General features: G+C 37.4%; 1 protein-coding gene across 1 annotated transcript in view; it reads left to right on the forward strand.

Annotated features, from left to right (window-relative positions):
• Positions 1-20,755, forward strand: part of LOC126203114 (HIV Tat-specific factor 1 homolog) — a 595,450-nt gene that overhangs the window by 20,784 nt on the left and 553,911 nt on the right. Inside the window, exon 4 of the mRNA XM_049937357.1 lies at positions 3,519-3,724. Coding sequence (XP_049793314.1) covers positions 3,519-3,724 — 206 coding nt within the window. The remainder of the gene's footprint in view (positions 1-3,518; positions 3,725-20,755) is intronic.

Raw genomic sequence — 20,755 nt, forward strand, 5'->3', positions numbered from 1 at the left:
GCTACTCACCATAAATATAACACATTGAATTACAGACAGGCACAACGAAAAGACTGTTACATGCAGATGCAGGTACACCTCAAGCACACATAACCACTATTGCCAGGGTGCATGTTTGGCAAGAGAGGCCAGTGTTAGCAGTCATGTGTGCATGAGGTGTGTGCTTCTGTGTGTAACAGATTTTTTTTTGTACCTGTCTGCAGCTAATCATGTCCTCTTTATGGTGAGTAGCAATCTATCTTTTTCAAAAAAATGGTTCAAATGGCTCTGAGCACTATGGGACTTAACATCTGTGGTCATCAGTCTCCTCGAACTTAGAACTACTTAAACCTAACTAACCTAAGGACATCACACACATCCATGCCCGAGGCAGGATTCGAACCTGCGACCGTAGCAGTCGCGCGGTTCCAGACTGAAGCACCTAGAACCGCACGGCCACACTGGCCAGCCTATCTTTTTCATAATTTTTTATATCCATTTGGGAAACGTGGAGAAAAAATAGACTACAGTAATTACACCACACATGGACAAGCAGTCATCGTTCCTGCTCCCCATACATGAACGGAACAGGAACAAACGCTAACATGTGGTACTATGCTACGTGGCCTCTGCCATGCACTTCACAGTGGTTGACAAAGTATGTATCAGAGTGTAGAGTAAAATTTTAATGATTTTTTTCTTTCTTTCTCCTCTCTCTCTCTTTTTAATTGCCGAGATTCTCTGTTTCTAGCTTTATTTCTGCTGATAGCTTATTAAACCTGGTTACCACAGAATATATTGTTTATAAAGTCATGCTAGGATTAAATTGTGTGTTATTACAGGATAGATAAAAAAATGCATTCAGCAGCAGTGGCGGGAGTAAACTCATATAAAAGATATTGAAAACAGCGAGCTTTCAGAGCCAGTGACTACTTATTGTGGCAGAAGGAGGGGAGGGAAGAGGGATGGAGGGAAAGGGACTGGGGAGGTTTAGGAAATTGAACTATTATGTGGTATTAAAAATACAGAGTGGTGGTGGCAAAAGAGTAATTAAAAACATTTTATTTTTAGGAATGCTTGACATACTGTCAAAAGAAGTAACTCACAACTAGTGCATTATATAATAATGTCTTTTATTATAATCAACTGTCACACTTTTTTCACAATGATGAGTAGGGACAGGAAAAAATTGTTTTATTTTATATCCTGTTTCAGTGTTATTTTTGGCAAAATTCATTTGTTTTCTATGTTCGCTGTTATTTTTTACCAGATGTGGTGTTCTAAGACAGATTCTGTGTTACCTTTTTTTGCTTAATTCAAATTTACAATTTTTGCTAAATTCACAGTATATTTCTGTAAAATTCGTTTTTTGTCAATTTCGGCATTTTCTTGACTTTTCAGTGTTCTTTACCAATTTCTGATTTTTGTGCCAGTTTCGATGTTTTTTGCCAAATTTGGAACATTTTTGTTGCTTTTGTCAATTTCATATTTGTCTCTTTTTGGTTTTATTTTTTGTCAAATTTGGAGCTATTTTTTTACCAAATTCTAATTATTTTGCTAAATTTGGAGCTTCTTGCCAAACTGGAGTTATTTTATGACGAATTAGGTTTTATTTTTTGCCAAATTTGGGGATGATTTGGTTTTTTTTTCCATATTTTGTGTGTTTCTACCAGTTTTTTTGGCTAATTTGCTGCTGTATTTGGATAAATAAATTTGGTGCAATTTTTTGCTAAATTTGCTGCTATTTTTACAAAATTTGCTGCTATTTTGCTAGATTCGGTGTTTTTTAAATTTTTATTTATTATTTTTTTTGCTTGTTTGTTGCATTCAGTGTTATTTTTTCCAAGTTCTGTGCTACTTTTTTTGGGAAATTCTGTTATCTTTTTGGCCAAAAGTGGTGCTACCTTTTTTTTGCCAAATTCAGGTTTTTTTAACGAAATTTGGTGGATATTTTGTTTCAGATTCGTTATTTTTTTCTCATATCAGTGTCTTTCTCTAGTTCCAGTGTATTTTTCGTTTTTCGCTGTTATTTTTTCCAATTCCAGTGCCTTTTTTTATGTTAATTTTGACAATGCTGCATAGTTATGTGGGAAAAGATCATTCATTTTAAGATTATACACGGACCTCAGACTTGAGAAAATAAGACATCAAAATGCAATTTCAACATTCAGTAATTAGTAGTTATGAAAACTTACATACTACCATTCTCTGATATATAACAGTTTTGAAATGAAAAAATTACAAATTTCTTGGGTTTTTTAAAAATTGCCGATTTCATGATATTTCTTAAAAACCAGTGATTTTGCAATATTTTGTTAAAAATTGCCAATATTGCATTATTTTTCACATAATCATTTTTGCGAAATTTTCCTGTCTGTAATGATGACTGGTTTTGTTCAGTTACAGAACATCTTCCCATATATTAAAAGTAAACAGGAGACATTCTAAATTTGATCATATGTAACTAATGCAATACAGTGCACACACATGTTAAAGAAAACTGTGTGTATGATACCAACAGTAGTTGCAAAGCACCAGTCAGTTTCATATATTGTACACAATGTCTGTAAGTTACTAAGATACACTAACTAAAATGAATGTACTTATAAAAGGACAGAGTTTTATTTTTTCTTAAATCTTATGTTTCACATTTTGTATAAGCACGTATTCTGTGTGTTCGTAAGCTGTACGTTTATTGCTGTGTGTTCTGTAAGTAATGATACGACAGAAACAGCCAGTCAGGTGTCGAGCAACAGATAGCAGTAGTTCAGCTTTCAAGCTCAAATTCTTTGTCAGAGGACATAAATAGAAAAGTGTATTGCTGTCATGTGTCACTAGAACAGTTGCATTCATCTTCTTCATAGTGGGCACCACAGCTGTAAATTTTTTAAATGAATGCAGCATTTTTTCCATTTAGGCTGGATTTATTTAGACCTTTTCTTCATTTAACAGCTAACTTCAGCTTTTGAAACTGTTATCAAATTTTTTTAACCAAAAGAAACAGAAGCAGATCAAGTGAATGTGCTGCAGTTTTCATACATATCGCACCTTGTTCTATCCAAAATGCTCGATAATGGCATAGAAAGATAGAAGTATTATTTCTCAGCTTTGACACAATTGATTAATTGTGTGCTCCTGGGTGTTCCACCAAGTTGTTGTTTCCATTTAATGCTTGACGGAACACCCAGAAAGACACCATTAAGTAACACTAGTTGTAGAATGAAGAAAAGAACTAAATATGTACAACCTAAATGGAAAAATGATGCTGTTGTGTGATTTAATTTCTGGTAAGCATCTTTTATGTTTGAAATCAGCTTTAGCATTCAACAGCAGTGTCTCTAACTTTGCATTGCATTAGCCAGACGTTGTAAATGGATATACAGCTACTGTTTTTGGTTTAAGGCACCATGCTAATGTGCTCATTTTGTGTGAGTAATTGTTGCCATTTACCCTTAACAAGAGAGGTCTTTTTGCATTCTGTTCTATATGTTGATAAAAGAAAGTTGTGGAAGACATAAACATTTTACTTTTTTTTACAGCTTGGTTTGAACTAGATGAGCAGCACAATACCAAAGTGTATGTGAGCAATCTTCCATTAGACATCACAGAGCAAGAATTTGTAGATGTAATGCAGAAATGTGGATTGGTGATGCGTGATGTTGACACTGGCAAGATGAAAGTGAAGCTGTATACTGATCCTGTTTCTGGCGAACTTAAAGGTGATGGCCTCTGCTCCTACATAAAGGTAAGAGCACAACAGTTATATTAGTTTGAATATCCTCTTTGTCTATTATAGCTACAGGAGTCATTGTGAGAGACTGTTTGTAGACATTATCTGCTCTGGCTTCACTATGAGAAGATTTAGTGTAGTATGATACTGAAATGCTTCCACAGGGTCCACCCCCTCCCTTCTCATCTTGTGGCTTCACATTCTGTGATTTTCATCTGGTTGCTGAATAATTTATCCATCCTTCAGTCATCTTTTCATTTTCTTTCTCTTGTGTTTACCTTTTTTGTGTAACCAAAAGGGTCACAGGATGTGTAAAATATCAAATCATTTCCCATACAAATCACCATTCGTGCACAGTAGCGAAGCATCCATTAAGGCTCTAAGGCTGAGCCTACCCAAAAAAAAAAAAAAAAGAAAAAGAAAAAAGTCCAAAATAATTCATCCAAATTGAATTTAATCCAATCTGATCATATACCCTTGTAAATGTTTTCAAATATTTTATGTTTGAACTTCGTATATGCAGATGCCAGTATACTGCACCATTCCTCTAGCTTTGCAACCAATAGTAGCTCGGAATTCTGTGCTTGTTATGAGCATGTGCAGTAAGCTCGTTTCTTTCATGTGGCAGACTGGAGCTTCTACAGTGTGGATACGGTTTTTAAAAACTGGTGTTTGATTTGTTTCTACTTATCATCAGCAGGTGAACACAGGCCAAAGTGTAAGGACAAGTCTTTCAGCAGTTCCCTAACAGATAACGCTACTTCGCATTGTCTTGCATGCTAGCAGCAAGCCGGGCAGAATGAGAAACCATTAACTATTGATTTAACCATTTATTTAAAACACAAAGAACAAGAAGACATTCATAATTTATACAAAATTAGTGTGACATAAAATAAATGTGAATGCATCATCGGATGTTGTAAGACGACAGTAAATAGCTTACCTATTTTCATTCTTATTCAGATTCAAATTTATTAGCATTACTTATTTTAAACATTGGTAACTCTGTAGTGCGTCTGTAGGTTTTCATATCAACCTTACTAAATGTGCTTACGGTGAAACCTTTTGTATGTTAAAATGTAGTAATCAGTAGTAGTGATTAACTGATTAGTGAAGTATATTTCGGTGTGCCCTGTCACGTGTGAGGAGCTATAATCAGTCTGACTTGACATTGCATTGTCGAAAGGAAATCTGTAAGTTGTCTAATATTGAAATCATTATGTTGTAAAGCATGGTATTTCTGACTACTTCAAACTCCCATGGACACGTTTATTTTATCACAACACCTACTGAATTTTTTAAACTGAAAACCTTGCATTCTTCTCTCATTTTTCTTTAGAAGATAAACTTAACATCTGAGGTCATCAGTCCCCGTTTATTTACAGCAGTGGGGATAAACTTGTAGAGCCTCAGAACCTCCTTAAATCCCTTATAAACAATGGATTAAAAAAAACATGTTCTCTGAATGTGTGAAATTACTGTTCTTAGTTCTTGTGATTCCAGGAACCACTGTGTTTTACAAAAGAAGTATGAGTACATTAAAACATGTTAAAGGCCACCTTCACAACACAATAACAAACAAGAGACTGTCAACCTTGGCTATTTTGGCTATAGAGAAGGGAACTGTGAAATCTGTAACCAACCGGCAGGATTTCATATCTCATGTCATTGATGTTTACTCTCAGAAATAGGACAGGAGAGATGAAACAATTTTATAAGAAGTGTAACGGTGCATTATTGTGTGTGACATTTCTATGAATGTGTAGCTGTTTACTATTTTTATGCCCTTATTTATAACCATTTCTGTAGTAGTTTCAATTTTTAGTAGCAATATGTAACTAAGTTACTTTTGCAGTGGTTCTGTTACACAAGATTTGTTTTCTTTTTTTGAAATTCATAATTCTCACTCTACCCTACAAAATATGGCACACTTCGCAACTGTTTGTGAATGTATGTCACATGACATACTTTAGTTGATGATTATGTTGATGGCTGTCACATATAATGTGCTACATAGACAGTATGTTCTTTCACTGACACATACACCTTGTGATCAAAAGTGATTTATTTCAGAGATAGTCCAAAGAACGGTCACGGTTCAGAACTCTAGTGTTTCCGGGCACTTGGAGACTGATCAGAAAATTTAATCTGCTTTATTTCACTTATAAAATGAGGTACTAACTTAGACACACCTTTAAGTGTTATTTGATCTATTCTGGATCTTGAACTTAGTGGCCATTAAGGATTGTTGGTGAAGAATGCAACCAACCAGAAATACTTTTAAAAAGTGGTGTGTTTAGTATGTGGTGTTTTTTATACCTCAACACTTAATGCACCATCCTGAAAGGGCATGAGGACCAGATCAGGAAGGAACACCAACAATTAGAATGGACGTAAGTGTATATACTTCACATCTTATCTAATGCAGGCACATTGACATGTTTTTGTTATCCACACAACATATAAAGAGGCAGTAAATACTTAAGTATTGTTGTGGAGTGCAGGAGCAGACAGCAGGATGGTGCTGGTGAATAGAGTACTGTAATTGAAAATGCCAGCCATCTGAAGGTGGGCACAACAGCTCGCAGCTGGTAATGGCATTAAAATAAAACTTTTTAAAACTATCTGTGGCTGGTTGTGTTCTTCACCAACACCTTTAAGTGGGTGGAATATGTAAAATCAAGTGTTGTAAGTAATGGAGACGTCTCTTGCAGCAACATTGACACCTGACTAAAAATGACTTACTAGTTCGTGGCACCCTCCATTGGTAATGATGGAGTTCAATGTGGTGTTGGCCCACCCTTAGCCTTGATGACAGCTTCCACTCTCCCAGGCATATGTTTAATCAGGTGCTGGAAGGTTTCTTAGGGAATAGCAACCCATTCTTCACGGAGTGCTGCACTGAGGAGAGGTATCAATGTCGGTCGGTGAGGCCTGGCATGAAGTAGGCATTCCAAAACATCCCAAAGGTGTTCTATAGGATTCAGGTCAGGACTCTGTGCAGGCCAGTCCATTACAGGGATCTTGTTGTCGTGTAACCACTCCACCACATTCCGTGCATTTTGAACCGGTGCTCAGTCATGTTGAAAGATGCAGTTGCCATCCCAGAATTATTCTTCAACAGTGGGAAGCAAGAAGCTGCTTAAAACATCGATGTACGCCTGTGCATGGTAGGGCCACACAGGACAACAAGGGGTGCAAGCCCCCTCCATGAAAAACATGACAACACCGTAACACCACCGCCTCTGAATTTTACTGTTGGCACTACACAATCTGACAGATGACATTCACCGGGCATTAGCCATATCTACACCCTGCTATCGGATCGCCACATTGTGAACCATGATTCATCACTCCACACAATGTTTTTACATTGTCCAATCGCCAATGTTTACGCTCCTTACACCAAGCAAGGCATCATTTGGTATTTACCGGTGTGATGTGTGGCTTATGAGCAGCCGCTCGACATTGAAATGCAAGTTTTCTCACCTCCCGCCTCACTGTCATAGTACTCTGTCAATCAAAAGATGAGGTCAGCCTGTACGCTTTTGTGCAGTACATGTCCCTTCACGTTTCCACTTCACTTCACTATAACATCAGAAGCAGTGGACCTAGGGATGTTTAGGACTGTGGAAATCTCGCATACAGATGTTTGACACAAGTGACACCCAATCAGCTGACCACGTTCGAAGTACATGAGTTCCGCGGAACACCCCATTCTGCTCTCTCACAATGTCTAATGACTACTACCTTGCAGTAGGTGGCAGCACAATGCACCTAATATGAAAAATGTATGTTTTTGGGGGTGTCCAGATACTTTTGATGACATAGTGTACCTTAATTAAAACTGGGAAATGGCTTCATTATTATTATTCAACTGAGGAGCTAAAGAATGATACTGTGATGAATATAGTGAAGCATACTCCTGAGGCCCACCCGTGTCCATTTCACAACAACTGTTGAGGCTTTACTGGTGGTGATTCTCAGCATATGTTTGATAGGTATCATGATATGCTACAGGGTAGCATTATATTGATTGGTGTGTGAACAATATGATTGAATGTGTGGGATCACAGGTGCTCATATTTCTTATAAAAGACACTTAACGAGCCTGGAAGTTAGACGAATGGCAAGTCTGACTGGTATACTAGAAGCACTGTAAGGCAAGCATATCCACCAGTACAGCATATTCACAAGCATTAGGAATAGCCCCAGTATGCACATTATCCCACTTGAGATAGTGCACCTGTTAGCAGGTCACTCTCCAAACCCAACATCTGCTTCGAATAGAATGTAGGAACACACAAATCTGTGAATGGGGAGAGGATGGTTCCACTGTCACGTTGCTCTCAGTTGTCCCCATTTTCAAGTCGAGAGGGAATGCAGGCAATTAAGATTGTGATCTGCAGATAGCTGTAAATGATCAAACTTATGAACTACAGTTAATAAGATTAAACATCGGATATCTGAAAAACAGATGTTCAACTTTCAAATTAAGTGGACACTTTGAATATCAAAATGATAACAACAGATCTGAAGAGCAAAGTAGAAGACCTACAAAAAATGTTTCCTCCATAATAGAGAATGATAGGCATGGATAAAATATAATTAAGAGAAAATGTGAAATAAATAAATAAATAAAAATCGCAATATCTCCTCACACCGATACATGTAAACTCGAGCATTGCTGAGGCATGTGCATACCCGTGGGGACGGTGTAAAATAGTGTAGCAACAATAGATTTAGGTGTAGTTGTAGTTGAAGCTAGTCAGAAAATCTCTAGATCATGTGAGACTGCTGCTAACAGACCTTGTAATATAAGCTGGAAGTTTAACATTCATTGCTATCAACATAATTTATAACTATATATATAAAAAATGGAAAGCAATATATGTTACCATGGGTACTGAAAATGTATGACTCATTTTTAATTTAAAGATAAAAGATGTAAAATTCATGACAATAATGTAGCTGTAGGATTCAAAACACTTTGCTTGTACGATTTCTTAGTGAATGTTGGTTGTAAGATTAGTATGCTAAGTTCCAGTCTCACAGTAAAAGTCAGTGTGCTGACTGCCTATGTGGATAAGTGTGAGACTACAATTAGGAATGACAAGGGCACAGTCCTCTGTGAGGCCTATGAATTTTTTTCCTGTCATTTATTGCCTCTTTCAATGGCAATGATTTGTATATGTGAAAAATATCAAGTTACACTGTAGTTTGGAGTCCACATTAAACTGTAGATCAGTTAGACGGTTGGAGGAAGCCAAAGGCATACCACTCCCAATAGAACCATGCCTAGTGAAGCACTAATATGTTCAGACTAACCTTTGGGTTAATGACACCTGTACCTTAGTAAAAGTAAGTTTCTAACTGGTAGCCAGTAGAATGACTTCCCAGTTATTGTAACATAACTGAATTAAACCTGAATATTGGTTCCTGCATACTACTGTGTTTTCCTCATATTGCTCCCGAGTCGTTCTAACATTAACTACCTGGTATGTACATACATTGTATGTAATAATGATTCTAGCACACCCCCTGTGGAAGATCCGATGTGCCTTCAGGTGTCATTATGTGACTAACATACTGAATCATGTTTGTAAGATGTCTTCACGACAATTACATTTTTTTTTTTTTTCTGTACTAGGTGAAGTGCAGAACTTTTCAGCTTTAAAGAAGTGAAAAAGACAAAGAATTAACATGGCACTGTTGCCTTGTGAATGGTGAGGTGTGTTGTTGGTTCCAGCACATTCATCACTTTTCAGCAGTTAAAAAAATGATTTCTGGTGTTCATGTGCTGCAAAATTTGTGCTAAGCATTTTTGGTATTGTGTCTGAACTATCTTGCAATATTCTTAAAAATAAAATGGCCACAGGTATTTTGTTTTTCTTTCTTGACAGTAATTTTATTACAACTATTTGCATTTTGCTGACTAGAGGATGCATCTTCATCTTGAAGTAGACAGTACTGATAAAAATCATATATCACTCCTACATCTAATGTTCTTGTATAGCAAGAACATCTTCATCTCTTTGTTTCTCAGTTTCTTTTCCAAGTAGCTGATTTGTAGTATGGTAACTCAATTTCTTGAAAAGTGTGATGCGTGCTGCGACTAATAGCACTGAACCTTTCGCTGACCATTTCTATTCATACGGCAAACTTACATAAGACTACAGTATGAGAGACATGTAATTTGGAATGGAGACAACTTATGTGTGAAAGATTGTGACTAATTCTCTCACTGCAGCAGTTATTCAGTATCAGCTCCTTTCCTAATTTTTCTTCATTTGTTGTTGACAAAGAGCTTGGTCGTACTTTTTGTTGGGTAACTTCCAGAAAACGTTGCAAAATTTGCTGTTTGCCTCAAGTTTATGCTACCAAAAGTCTTATTTGTGTGTATGGGTTCACATTGAGTATTAAGTCAAACTTGAATTACTTTTCATTATGCAAACTGGACCAGGAAAGTATTGTAGGCAATCTTGTTTGGTTTGAATAAAATGTTTTTTGGTTTTGCATCACATCATATTATGAAATTGAATCAATGTTTGGCATTCTGTCACAAGGACTGTTGTCAAAAAGTTAGCTGAGGCTTTGAGAACAATTCTTGCAACAGAAGCCAAAATATCAGTTAAATCTGATAATGTGAACACCAAAGAATTTTATTCTTACTTCATATAATATTGTTTGATACATGTGGTGCAAATAACTCATAAAAATCACTTTCATACATAATCCACTGTGTTTTCTATATCATTTTATATAATTTTTATTTCTGCAGAACATTTTGGCCACTACTGACGTGTCGGATCATTTAGTCCACAATCAAAGGTGAATCTGTGATAATGCAGCAAATCCATCACTGGACAAAAGATAAGATTAATTCTGCCATCTCTGATGTGGACTGCAAGGGGGATGTGAAGCTGCTCTGATTCGGGATGTTGCAGAGTCCCCAGTGTTGCTGTGGCTGTGTGGATATATGCATTTTTTTGACACAGTAAGATTCCTGATTAGTAGTCCTGTCACTCCTGTGAATTGCTGATTTCAGTTTCCCTTGCCACAGGATGAAAAGTTACACTGTATTTTATTTTTCTAACTTCCTTTAAACAATTCACATCTTTTTGGAAGAGTGAGTCAGCATCATGTGTAGGACTGCCATTTTGATTTTAGCTTTGGATGTTGCTAATTCAAGCTTTATGTCACGGTTCTCATTTGTAATGAGATTTTCTGTCTGGAGATGGGCGTAGTTGCTCATTTAACTGGGCTATAGTCAATTTCTTCTCCCATCTTTGCTCAATTCACTAATGACCTTACGGTTAATTTGATGTTAATCTGTAACCAACATTCACTTTGTTGAGAAATGTTTGGTGTGGAAACTCATGACACATGAGATCACCTTTCAGTACTTTTTCGAATATTTCTTTTTTTAGTCCTCCTGCTCTTGAATATTATTGTTGTTCATCATTCTATATGTGGACATTCTGCATAAATAAATTTTCTTCAAGATCTGCTTGTTATTGTCCTATATTTTCATAAGAGAACCCCAAGATTTACTGGTGGAATGAGGTTAAATACCACAGTATGCACACACAGTCTGTGCATTATGATTTACATTAGCTTCCTCCATACTGTACTATTCCGAGACCGTAATTCCTTTCTGCTTCAGTCTTGTGTGTGCTGAAAATATTATCAAGATATTTATACTTTCTGTAATAATGAGCATAAATCTGCTTTTTTTGTGAAATGGGAGACAGAGATAGCAATACACAACACTTGTAGGGAAAAACAAAAATTAACAGTAAGGATGAAAAATAACGTGAAGATTAATTATGCTAATGGAAAGTCCTTGATGAAATAGAAATGATGGAAGTCTGGTGTTACGACCTGGTGAGTCTGAAAGCCCGCCAGAACGTGTGGGCCTCGATCACAGCTGCTAGACAGCACTGCTAAAATCTGCGAGTGCTGCTGTTGCCCCTACAGCACTGGCTATGGAACCACGACTATCAGCACTCCGGCTGTCCTTTAAAGCTAGCAGCACAGCCGCTCTATCAGTTGTGATTTCACTGCATTCTTGTATTGATCCCACTACACATTGTTGTTTGGTTCTGGATTCACTATATGTTAGGTTTTCAACCATGGTTTACTTCCTGGACTTGTTATTCCACTGTGCCACATCTTTTGTTTGTCTTCCTTTCATTGTTGTCCATTTTTATACCCCCAGGCAACTCGCTGTTGATGCCATCAGTCAGTTGGCTAGTTTCTGTAGGTTCTCGAGTCATTCTAGTGATGTCTGCTTCCAGCCACTATAGAAAGGAATAAAGGTGACAACAACTCATTGCATAGCTGTGGCATTGACTTGTCAATAGACACATAAACAAGATGAACAATGTTATTAGACTTTCAAATCTAACAGTGAAATCACTCACGCACACACACACACACACACACACACACACACACACACACACACACCTGTTCAGCTATATTGTCCTGGTCAGCCACTTTTTACCAGCGCTGCAGTGTGACTAGCATGAGGAGTTGTACATAGGAACCTCAGAAAGTACGTTACACCATCGTTCCATTCTAAGACCATTGTGTAGCAAGAGTGGCATGTTTTCAGAAAAGAGTACATGTTCCGGGTTTCCTGCAGAAACAATTCTGTTTTGGTACGGATAAGAAACATATCACATTGTGGGAGTGGAATAGCGTAGCAACTGGAAACATACTCCAAAATTGAAATACATTGAACAGTACAATTCTTGTGGGCAAAACATTTGAATTACTCACAAATTCACCTTTTAGATTCTGTTAGTGCATGGACCAAATGCAATGCTGTGTGCAGCCATAATGCAATGGTACCAGCTACAGTATAACCCCGCTTTTACATTCCCGGAATTAACAAAAAAATGGCTCTGAGCACTATGGGACTCAACTGCTGAGGTCATAAGTCCCCTAGAACTTAGAACTACTTAAACCTAACTAACCTAAGGACAACACACACATCCATGCCCGAGGCAGGATTCGAACCTGCGACCGTAGCGGTCGCGCGGTTCCAGACTGTAGCGCCAGAACCGCTCGGCCACCAGCGGCCGGCCTGGAATTAACATTTTCCTGCTGTTTATGACAATTTTTATCATTCCCGTCAAATTTCCTATGTCCACAATGCTGATTTGCACCCAATTTTACATCAAAATATGTATAATTTTCCCGTGATTTAAGCATTACGAAAAAGTTATCCTGGAGAAAAATAATGCTGGCAGGGTGTTGACAGTCCAGTAGTGTTTACAAATATTACGTGGTTAACTTTCTTGACACCAGGGCACTCTACTCAATGGATTTGATCTGGTAAACATATGAAAGTTGGAACAATTTGTGCCTTATCTCCAGCTGTCGCCAAGCATTATTTGACTCATGCGAGTAACCAGGTTTGTTCAAATAAAGATTCTTGACCAATCACAACCATTTCCAAACTGTCTCTACTGCGCAAATGCAGTTATGTGATTGGTGTGATCATCGTGACACCTTTGTCGAACCATATTTAGCGTGTTTCAGCGTGATGTTACACAAAAAAACAATGTGAGTGATAGTTTGTGTGCGTGTGGTTTTCCACATAACTGAGAAGGACAGTACCTGATAACCTCAAAAAGACGCCTACAGTGCAAGAGACGCAGAATAACACATAATCAAACACCGCACAAAATACTTATGTGCATATTTGCACTTGGCAACGAGAAAAGATTCTCGAAACGCGTCATGCTAAGCTTGAAAAAATACGTAACTCGTGCAGTATTTCATTATTTAAATAATGAATGACAGCTTCAGGCTTTCAAAAACATCGACTATGACATAGGAAATTGAGTCAAATGCCCCTACTTCCCAGACAGTTATCAGTTCCAGTTACATCAGCAGTTCTTATTAGATAATAAACCTTTATTAGATAATAAAATAATCCCTGACAAGTCTTTTGATACCTGTTATGTGCATATGTCTCACATAAAATGCGAAAATGCAAAGGGGTATCTTATACGTAACTTTTACAGCTTAAACAGTGATTTCCCACATTGTACATTTCCCAATATTTGACACATTTTTCTTTCTTTCTTTCTTCTTTCTCCCCCCCGCCCCTCCCCCCTTTTTTTATTTGGAAGATAGTGTCATATGTCTATGTCACATTGAAGCATAGTGCAGCATTCAGTAAAAGTTAGTTGGCGTAGCATAATAATTCATAACTTACTTTTTGAAGTCCTGTCATATCTAATGGAATGTTCGAGGGGAGAAAAGAGATATGGGATGGAGGGTTGGAAGACAAGGAGAGGCAACAAGTTCACAGGATTGTCCGTAGTGTGTTCCTCATTTTTGGGCAAGATCATAAGCAGTCAAAGTCCTGGCAAAAGATATTGTTAGGCTGGTCCATTATGGGGTGATATTGGTTAATGAGGTTTGCAGCTCGTTTCTAGGAGTGTTTTGAGCATTAGTGAAGTATATTAATATCTACTTTCCTTATCTGTTGGAATCGAGAAGTTAAGTTCCTTGGACCATTTACCAACCTTTCTCATGGTTACATGTTCCACCCACCACCTCTTTGTTTTTATTGCAATCGTAGTTACGCCTTCCTCTCCATTGCATTCTGTGATCTATTTGTTAGTTTTCATGACTCTTGCAGTAATTCCCAAGATGCATCTCTCCATTACATTTTGGGCAGCCCTCAGTTTTTTATTGTTTCTCTGCTGTAAGTCAACACTGGTAATAAATACTGTGTATATACTTTTATTTTCAGTCATATTGGAAACTTAGTTTTGAAAACCATGTTTATTTTACCAGAAGCATTCTAGACCCTATCTACGTGTCTTTGTATTTATTTCGCATTCTTTCAGTAGTTGTGTTCAACTGCCCTAAATAAAAAAAAAAAAATCTTACAGTGGTTCGATAACTACATTGTTAATTTATAGTATTTTCTTTTTATGGTTTTCATTATAGAAGTTTTTATTCTTATTCTAGTTTATATACAGGCCTACATTCAAACTTGTACTATTAATTTCTTCCATTTCTTCATGGTGTTCATGTACACTAGAGGCAAGCAGAATCATGTTATCGACAACAATGGGGTTATTCAGATGTGATTCATTAATGTGTATTCCTTCTTTTTCTTAGTTTAAAGACTTCAAAAGTTCCTGTAAGACTGCTGAGAATAGTTCAATTAAGTGGGTTCCATCTGCGTGACTTCTCTTACAGTTTTGAATTTTTCGCAGTCTTGGAAGCAGTCTGATGACAGTAGTAGTATAGGCATTTGTATTTTTGAATTTACTAATACATTTTTCTTACATTCTGTTAGTGCAGATTCTGTGATTTTGTTGACACTGAACCAAAGAATTGATAAAGAAAGACTGTTAGCAGAGTGTGGTTGCCAGCAATAAACTTCAGTTTTAATTAATTTCTTCACTGACGAAAGAACAATATGTTAGACACATTTTAGAACAACGCATACATATGTGCTCAAGATACAGAACAAGCCAAAGATAATTCATGACCAAAGATGAATATGTAGCAAACAAATAATTAGGAGCATAATATAGAATTGCTGTTCTTTCACTCTGTCTCAACTCTGTGTATTGCTAGTCTACATGTACTTAACATTTTCCCAATCCTTGTGTCAGTGTTCTAATTTTTTATTTGCACAATGATTTTGTAAAAATGTCTGTTAATTTATTTCCTGTAACAATGTATATAACATCTATTTTCATTTTCAAACATCAAGCCTTTGATAAATGCATGCTACATGTGTTTTAGTCTTTTATATTCCCATTAACAAAGACAGGCAACACAAGAATGATTGTCTTTGTAAATTACAAGTTTCTCCCTTTTCAAAATTTTTAGGCCATGGAACAGCTTAAACCACAAATGTTCTATAGCACAAGTTTCAAGCGATAGAAGTTCTGCAGTATTGTAAATTTATTAATTTTCAAATAAGTTTTCTGGCTCAAAATTATTCCATCTTTCCTCTTATCTGTATTAATTCTCAAGAACTGTCACAAATCCCCAAATTTTTTTTCATTTTAAATTAATTTCATATAGCCAATTTCAATTCTACAATTTTCAGCTTATCATTTCCTGTTTCTGTAGATGAGAGCTACAGTACTTTGTTTTTAGTTCCTCAACTTACAGTGTTATGAACTGATGTTGAGATTCCATCTGAACTCATGACCCAGTCAGCATAAGCTACTACTGTTTCATTGTTTTCCCCATTTTTATAAATCATCCCAGAATGTATTGTGCCTGTTATGCAACACAGTATTCAGTTTAAAGCTTTCCCTTGTCATTGCTTTGGATCATTTTGATAATGGCTGAAATAATTAACAGCGTAGTGTAAACCAGTGTATGTTGTTTGAGTTACATAAAGCAAACACGCTATTAATTCTCAGTAAGGCACTTCTCATGCCGTCTCTTACCATCCTCAGTTTCTGTGTAATTTAGTTATATGGATGTCTTAACTAGTTGGCATTCATTTGTAGCAAACCCTCTCATCAGATTTTCCAAATAAGTTTTCTGGCTCACAATTATTCCATCCTCCCTGATTCATTAAATGCACCACATATCCAAACTCACAGAAGACTCTTGAGAGTCATAATTTACTGAATTTGCAGCTTTTATTACAGTCGGCTATTTTGTGTCCAAATAAAACACAGTTGTGACATTTAAAAAAACTATTTTTGTGCAGCTCAGCTGTACTTCTCAGTTTTGCTGATATTCACGAATTTCTTTTCCCGTTAAGGGAGAGAAGGAAACATAGTAGGTGAATATGGATTGGGGGGAAGAAATGAAAGAGGAAGCCGCCTTGTACAATTTTGCACAGAGCATGACTTAATCATAGCTAACACTTGGTTCAAGAATCATAAAAGAAGGTTGTATACCTGGAAGAATCCTGGAGATACTAAAAGGTATCAGATAGATTATATAATGGTAAGACAGAGATTTAGGAACCAGGTTTTAAATTGTAAGACATTTCCAGGGGCAGATGTGGATTCTGACCACAATCTATTGGTTATGAACTGCAGATTGAAACTGAAGAAACTGCAAAAAGGTGGGAATTTAAGGAGATGGGACCTGGATAAACTGAAAGAACCAGAGGTTGTAGAGAGTTTCAGGGAGAGCATAAGGGAACAATTGACAGGAATGGGGGAAAGAAATACAGTAGAAGAAGAATGGGTAGCTCTGAGGGATGAAGTAGTGAAGGCAGCAGAGGATCAAGTAGGTAAAAAGACGAGGGCTAATAGAAATCCTTGGGTAACAGAAGAAATATTGAATTTAATTGATGAAAGGAGAAAATATAAAAATGCAGTAAATGAAGCAAGCAAAAAGGAATACAAACGTCTCAAAAATGAGATCGACAGGAAGTGCAAAATGGCTAAGCAGGCATGGCTAGAGGACAAATGTAAGGATGTAGAGGCTTGTCTCACTTGGGGTAAGATAGATACTGCCTACGGGAAAATTAAAGAGACCTTTGGAGAGAAGAGAACCACTTGTATGAATATCAAGAGCTCAGATGGCAACCCAGTTCTAAGCAAAGAAGGGAAGGCAGAAAGGTGGAAGGAGTATATAGAAGGTTTATACAAGGGCGATGTACTTGAGGACAATATTATGGAAATGGAAGAGGATGTAGATGAAGATGAAATGGGAGATAAGATACTGCGTGAAGAGTTTGACAGAGCACTGAAAGACCTGAGTCGAAACAAGGCCCCGGGAGTAGACAACATTCCATTAGAACTACTGATGGCCTTGGGAGAGCCAGTCATGACAAAACTCTACCATCTGGTCAGCAAGATGTATGAGACAGGCGAAATACCCACAGACTTCAAGAAGAATATAATAATACCAATCCCAAAGAAAGCAGGTGTTGACAGATGTGAAAATTACCGAACTATCAGTTTAATAAGTCACAGCTGCAAAATACTAATGCGAATTCTTTACAGACGAATGGAAAAACTGGTAGAAGCGGACCTCGGGGAAGATTAGTTTGGATTCCGTAGAAATGTTGGAACACGTGAGGCAATACTAACCTTACGACTTATCTTAGAAGAAAGATTAAGAAAAGGCAAACCTACGTTTCTAGCATTTGTAGACTTAGAGAAAGCTTTTGACAACGTTAACTGGAATACTCTCTTTCAAATTCTGAAGGTGGCAGGGGTAAAATACAAGGAGCGAAAGGCTATTTACAATTTGTACAGAAACCAGATGGCAGTTATAAGAGTCGAGGGGCATGAAAGGGAAGCAGTGGTTGGGAAAGGAGTGAGACAGGGTTGTAGCCTCTCCCCGATGTTATTCAATCTGTATATTGAGCAAGCAGTAAAGGAAACAAAAGAAAAATTCAGAGTAGGTATTAAAATTCATGGAGAAGAAGTAAAAACTTTGAGGTTCGCTGATGACATTGTAATTCTGTCAGAGACAGCAAAGGACTTGGAAGAGCAGTTGAACGGAATGGACAGTGTCTTGAAAGGAGGATATAAGATGAACATCAACAAAAGCAAAACGAGGATAATGGAATGTAGTCAAATTAAATCGGGTGATGCTGAGGGGATTAGATTAGGAAATGAGACACTTAAAGTAGTAAAGGAGTTTTGCTATTTAGGGAGTAAAATAACTGATGATGGACGAAGTAGAGAGGATATAAAATGTAGACTGGCAATGGCAAGGAAATCGTTTCTGAAGAAGAGAAATTTGTTAACATCGAGTATAGATTTAAGGGTCAGGAAGTCGTTTCTGAAAGTATTTGTATGGAGTGTAGCCATGTATGGAAGTGAAACATGGACGATAACCAGTTTGGACAAGAAGAGAATAGAAGCTTTCGAAATGTGGTGCTACAGAAGAATGCTGAAGATAAGGTGGGTAGATCACGTAACTAATGAGGAGGTATTGAATAGGATTGGGGAGAAGATAAGTTTGTGGCACAACTTGACTAAAAGAAGGGATCGGTTGGTAGGACATGTTTTGAGGCATCAAGGGATCACAAATTTAGCATTGGAGGGCAGCGTGGAGGGTAAAAATCGTAGAGGGAGACCAAGAGATGAATACACTAAGCAGATTCAGAAGGATGTAGGTTGCAGCAGGTACTGGGAGATGAAGAAGCTTGCACATGATAGAGTAGCATGGAGAGCTGCATCAAACCAGTCTCAGGACTGAGGACCACAACAACAACAACATGAGTTCTCCCATGACTGAAACTTTTTGTGGATGTATGTGTTTGGTCCTGAGTCTACAGCAGGTTTCTTCTTAGAGTTTGCCTGCTTACTTTGATGATCCATGAGGCTGACCTTCAGATTTTCTGTTGATAATGTCTCAGTTGCTGTTACTGTGTTATCATATTCCTGTGGTATTGTTAATGAAGATTATATACAGCATCAGTTTCTTTAACTGCTAAGCCTGTTGACTGAAGATCGTACATCAAGTTGTCAAAATCTAAGGACTACTCACCCGTTCTCGTTTTTGTCATACTGAACTTCAATTGCACTAATTGTTTATGAGTAAATAACTGACTAGTGATACTTTTTCTTTCAACTACATTGCACAAGTTTTTCCACGTTAAAAATGCACTGCTGCTGTCTGTCATGTATTCCAGGTGGCTGTTTGCAATTTTTTCTAGTATTTTTGAATGCCTCTTTTTATCATGTTTCATGAGATTTTTTAGTTTCTTGCCTTCCTCAGTTCATTACGTTTCGATGTCACTGTCTGAAATCTTCACAAATCCTCTGTATTTTTCTGCAGTGAGATGCAACAGACTAGTTCATTGGGCTTACCTTGCATTCAAAATTCCCAGTTTCTGAAATTGTTTCCATAGAAAAGTGGAACTCATTATTTGCTTTCATGTTGTTCTTATATCTTGATGTTCCAAGATGATGAACCAGTAATACAAAAATGCTTGTGCAGTAGTTTTGTTTTAAACTTCGAATTATTGACTTTCTGTGTCTGGGCCAAGAATCTGATGAAGAAAAGCTGATAGCAGAGCTTGTAGCAAACAAGAAACTATACTCCTTGCTGAGTGAGCTAGTTCCTGTGCCTGATTAAAACCCAGTATTTGTTGTGTTAGATTGTTGATAATTTTGGTGGTTCGTTATGGAGAGGAGACAAATAATTACATATTTTTTGTCTTGTCTGACTCCTTTCTTACAAAATTAAATAATTATCACAGCATTCCAGTTTTGAAGAATTGCCTTTCTGTGGAGACGTTCCTTCTGCATTGTTTCTCCTCCAGTTTTTTAAATAATTTCTGTTGAAACCCCATCATTGAACATCACTGGTGTTATCCCTTTCTTCATGCCTTGAATGGCTTTTACTCATCACCTAGCATTGTTGTGGAACCTCATTATTTTAACTATTATCTACACATGTTTCTGATTCATATCTTCATGTACGCAAAAACTGAAATAACTCTGTAGAAGTGCTTGTACAATTTTCATTGTAAATTGTATTAATGTAGAACCTCTGTTATTTCCAGTGCCATCCCAAAAATGCCCACAGAAATATTGTTTTCATGTTTCTGTTACCAGATTTTGATTACTTACTTACTTTTTCGTGTCCGGAAACTACAATTTGTTTGCCCAATATTGGGCAATGTCCAATGCTTCTTCTTTAGCCAGCCATAGATCGTCGAGGGTGCATCTGTGCGGGCAGGCTGGGCATTGTAGGAGATGTTCCATGTCCTGTCGAGTGCCGCAGTCGCATTTGTCGTCATTTTCGTCCAACAAACCCCATTTGATCAGATTAGATTTCACAGGAGCCACCCCAGTTCTGATGCGGTTAAGCATTCCCCAGGTTTTCCAGTCACCAGAAACGCCGCTTGGTGGGTCCTCTCTTATTGGATAGTAGATGGGGGGTTCATCTAAGGCGCAACTTAGGAAACGGCGTCTGGATTTGAGTCTGCTGGGGCCACACTCTAGGCCAAATATTGAGTGACAAGCATCAAAGGTTTGTTTTAGCTTCTCGGTATGTTCATGGGCTTTCCTACGTGAGTCAGGGTTTGTGAAACCTGCGGCCCTCTAAAGATTTTCTATGGGG

Source organism: Schistocerca nitens, chromosome 9 (assembly GCF_023898315.1).
Source record: "Schistocerca nitens isolate TAMUIC-IGC-003100 chromosome 9, iqSchNite1.1, whole genome shotgun sequence".
Taxonomy (NCBI): Eukaryota; Metazoa; Arthropoda; class Insecta; order Orthoptera; family Acrididae; genus Schistocerca; species Schistocerca nitens.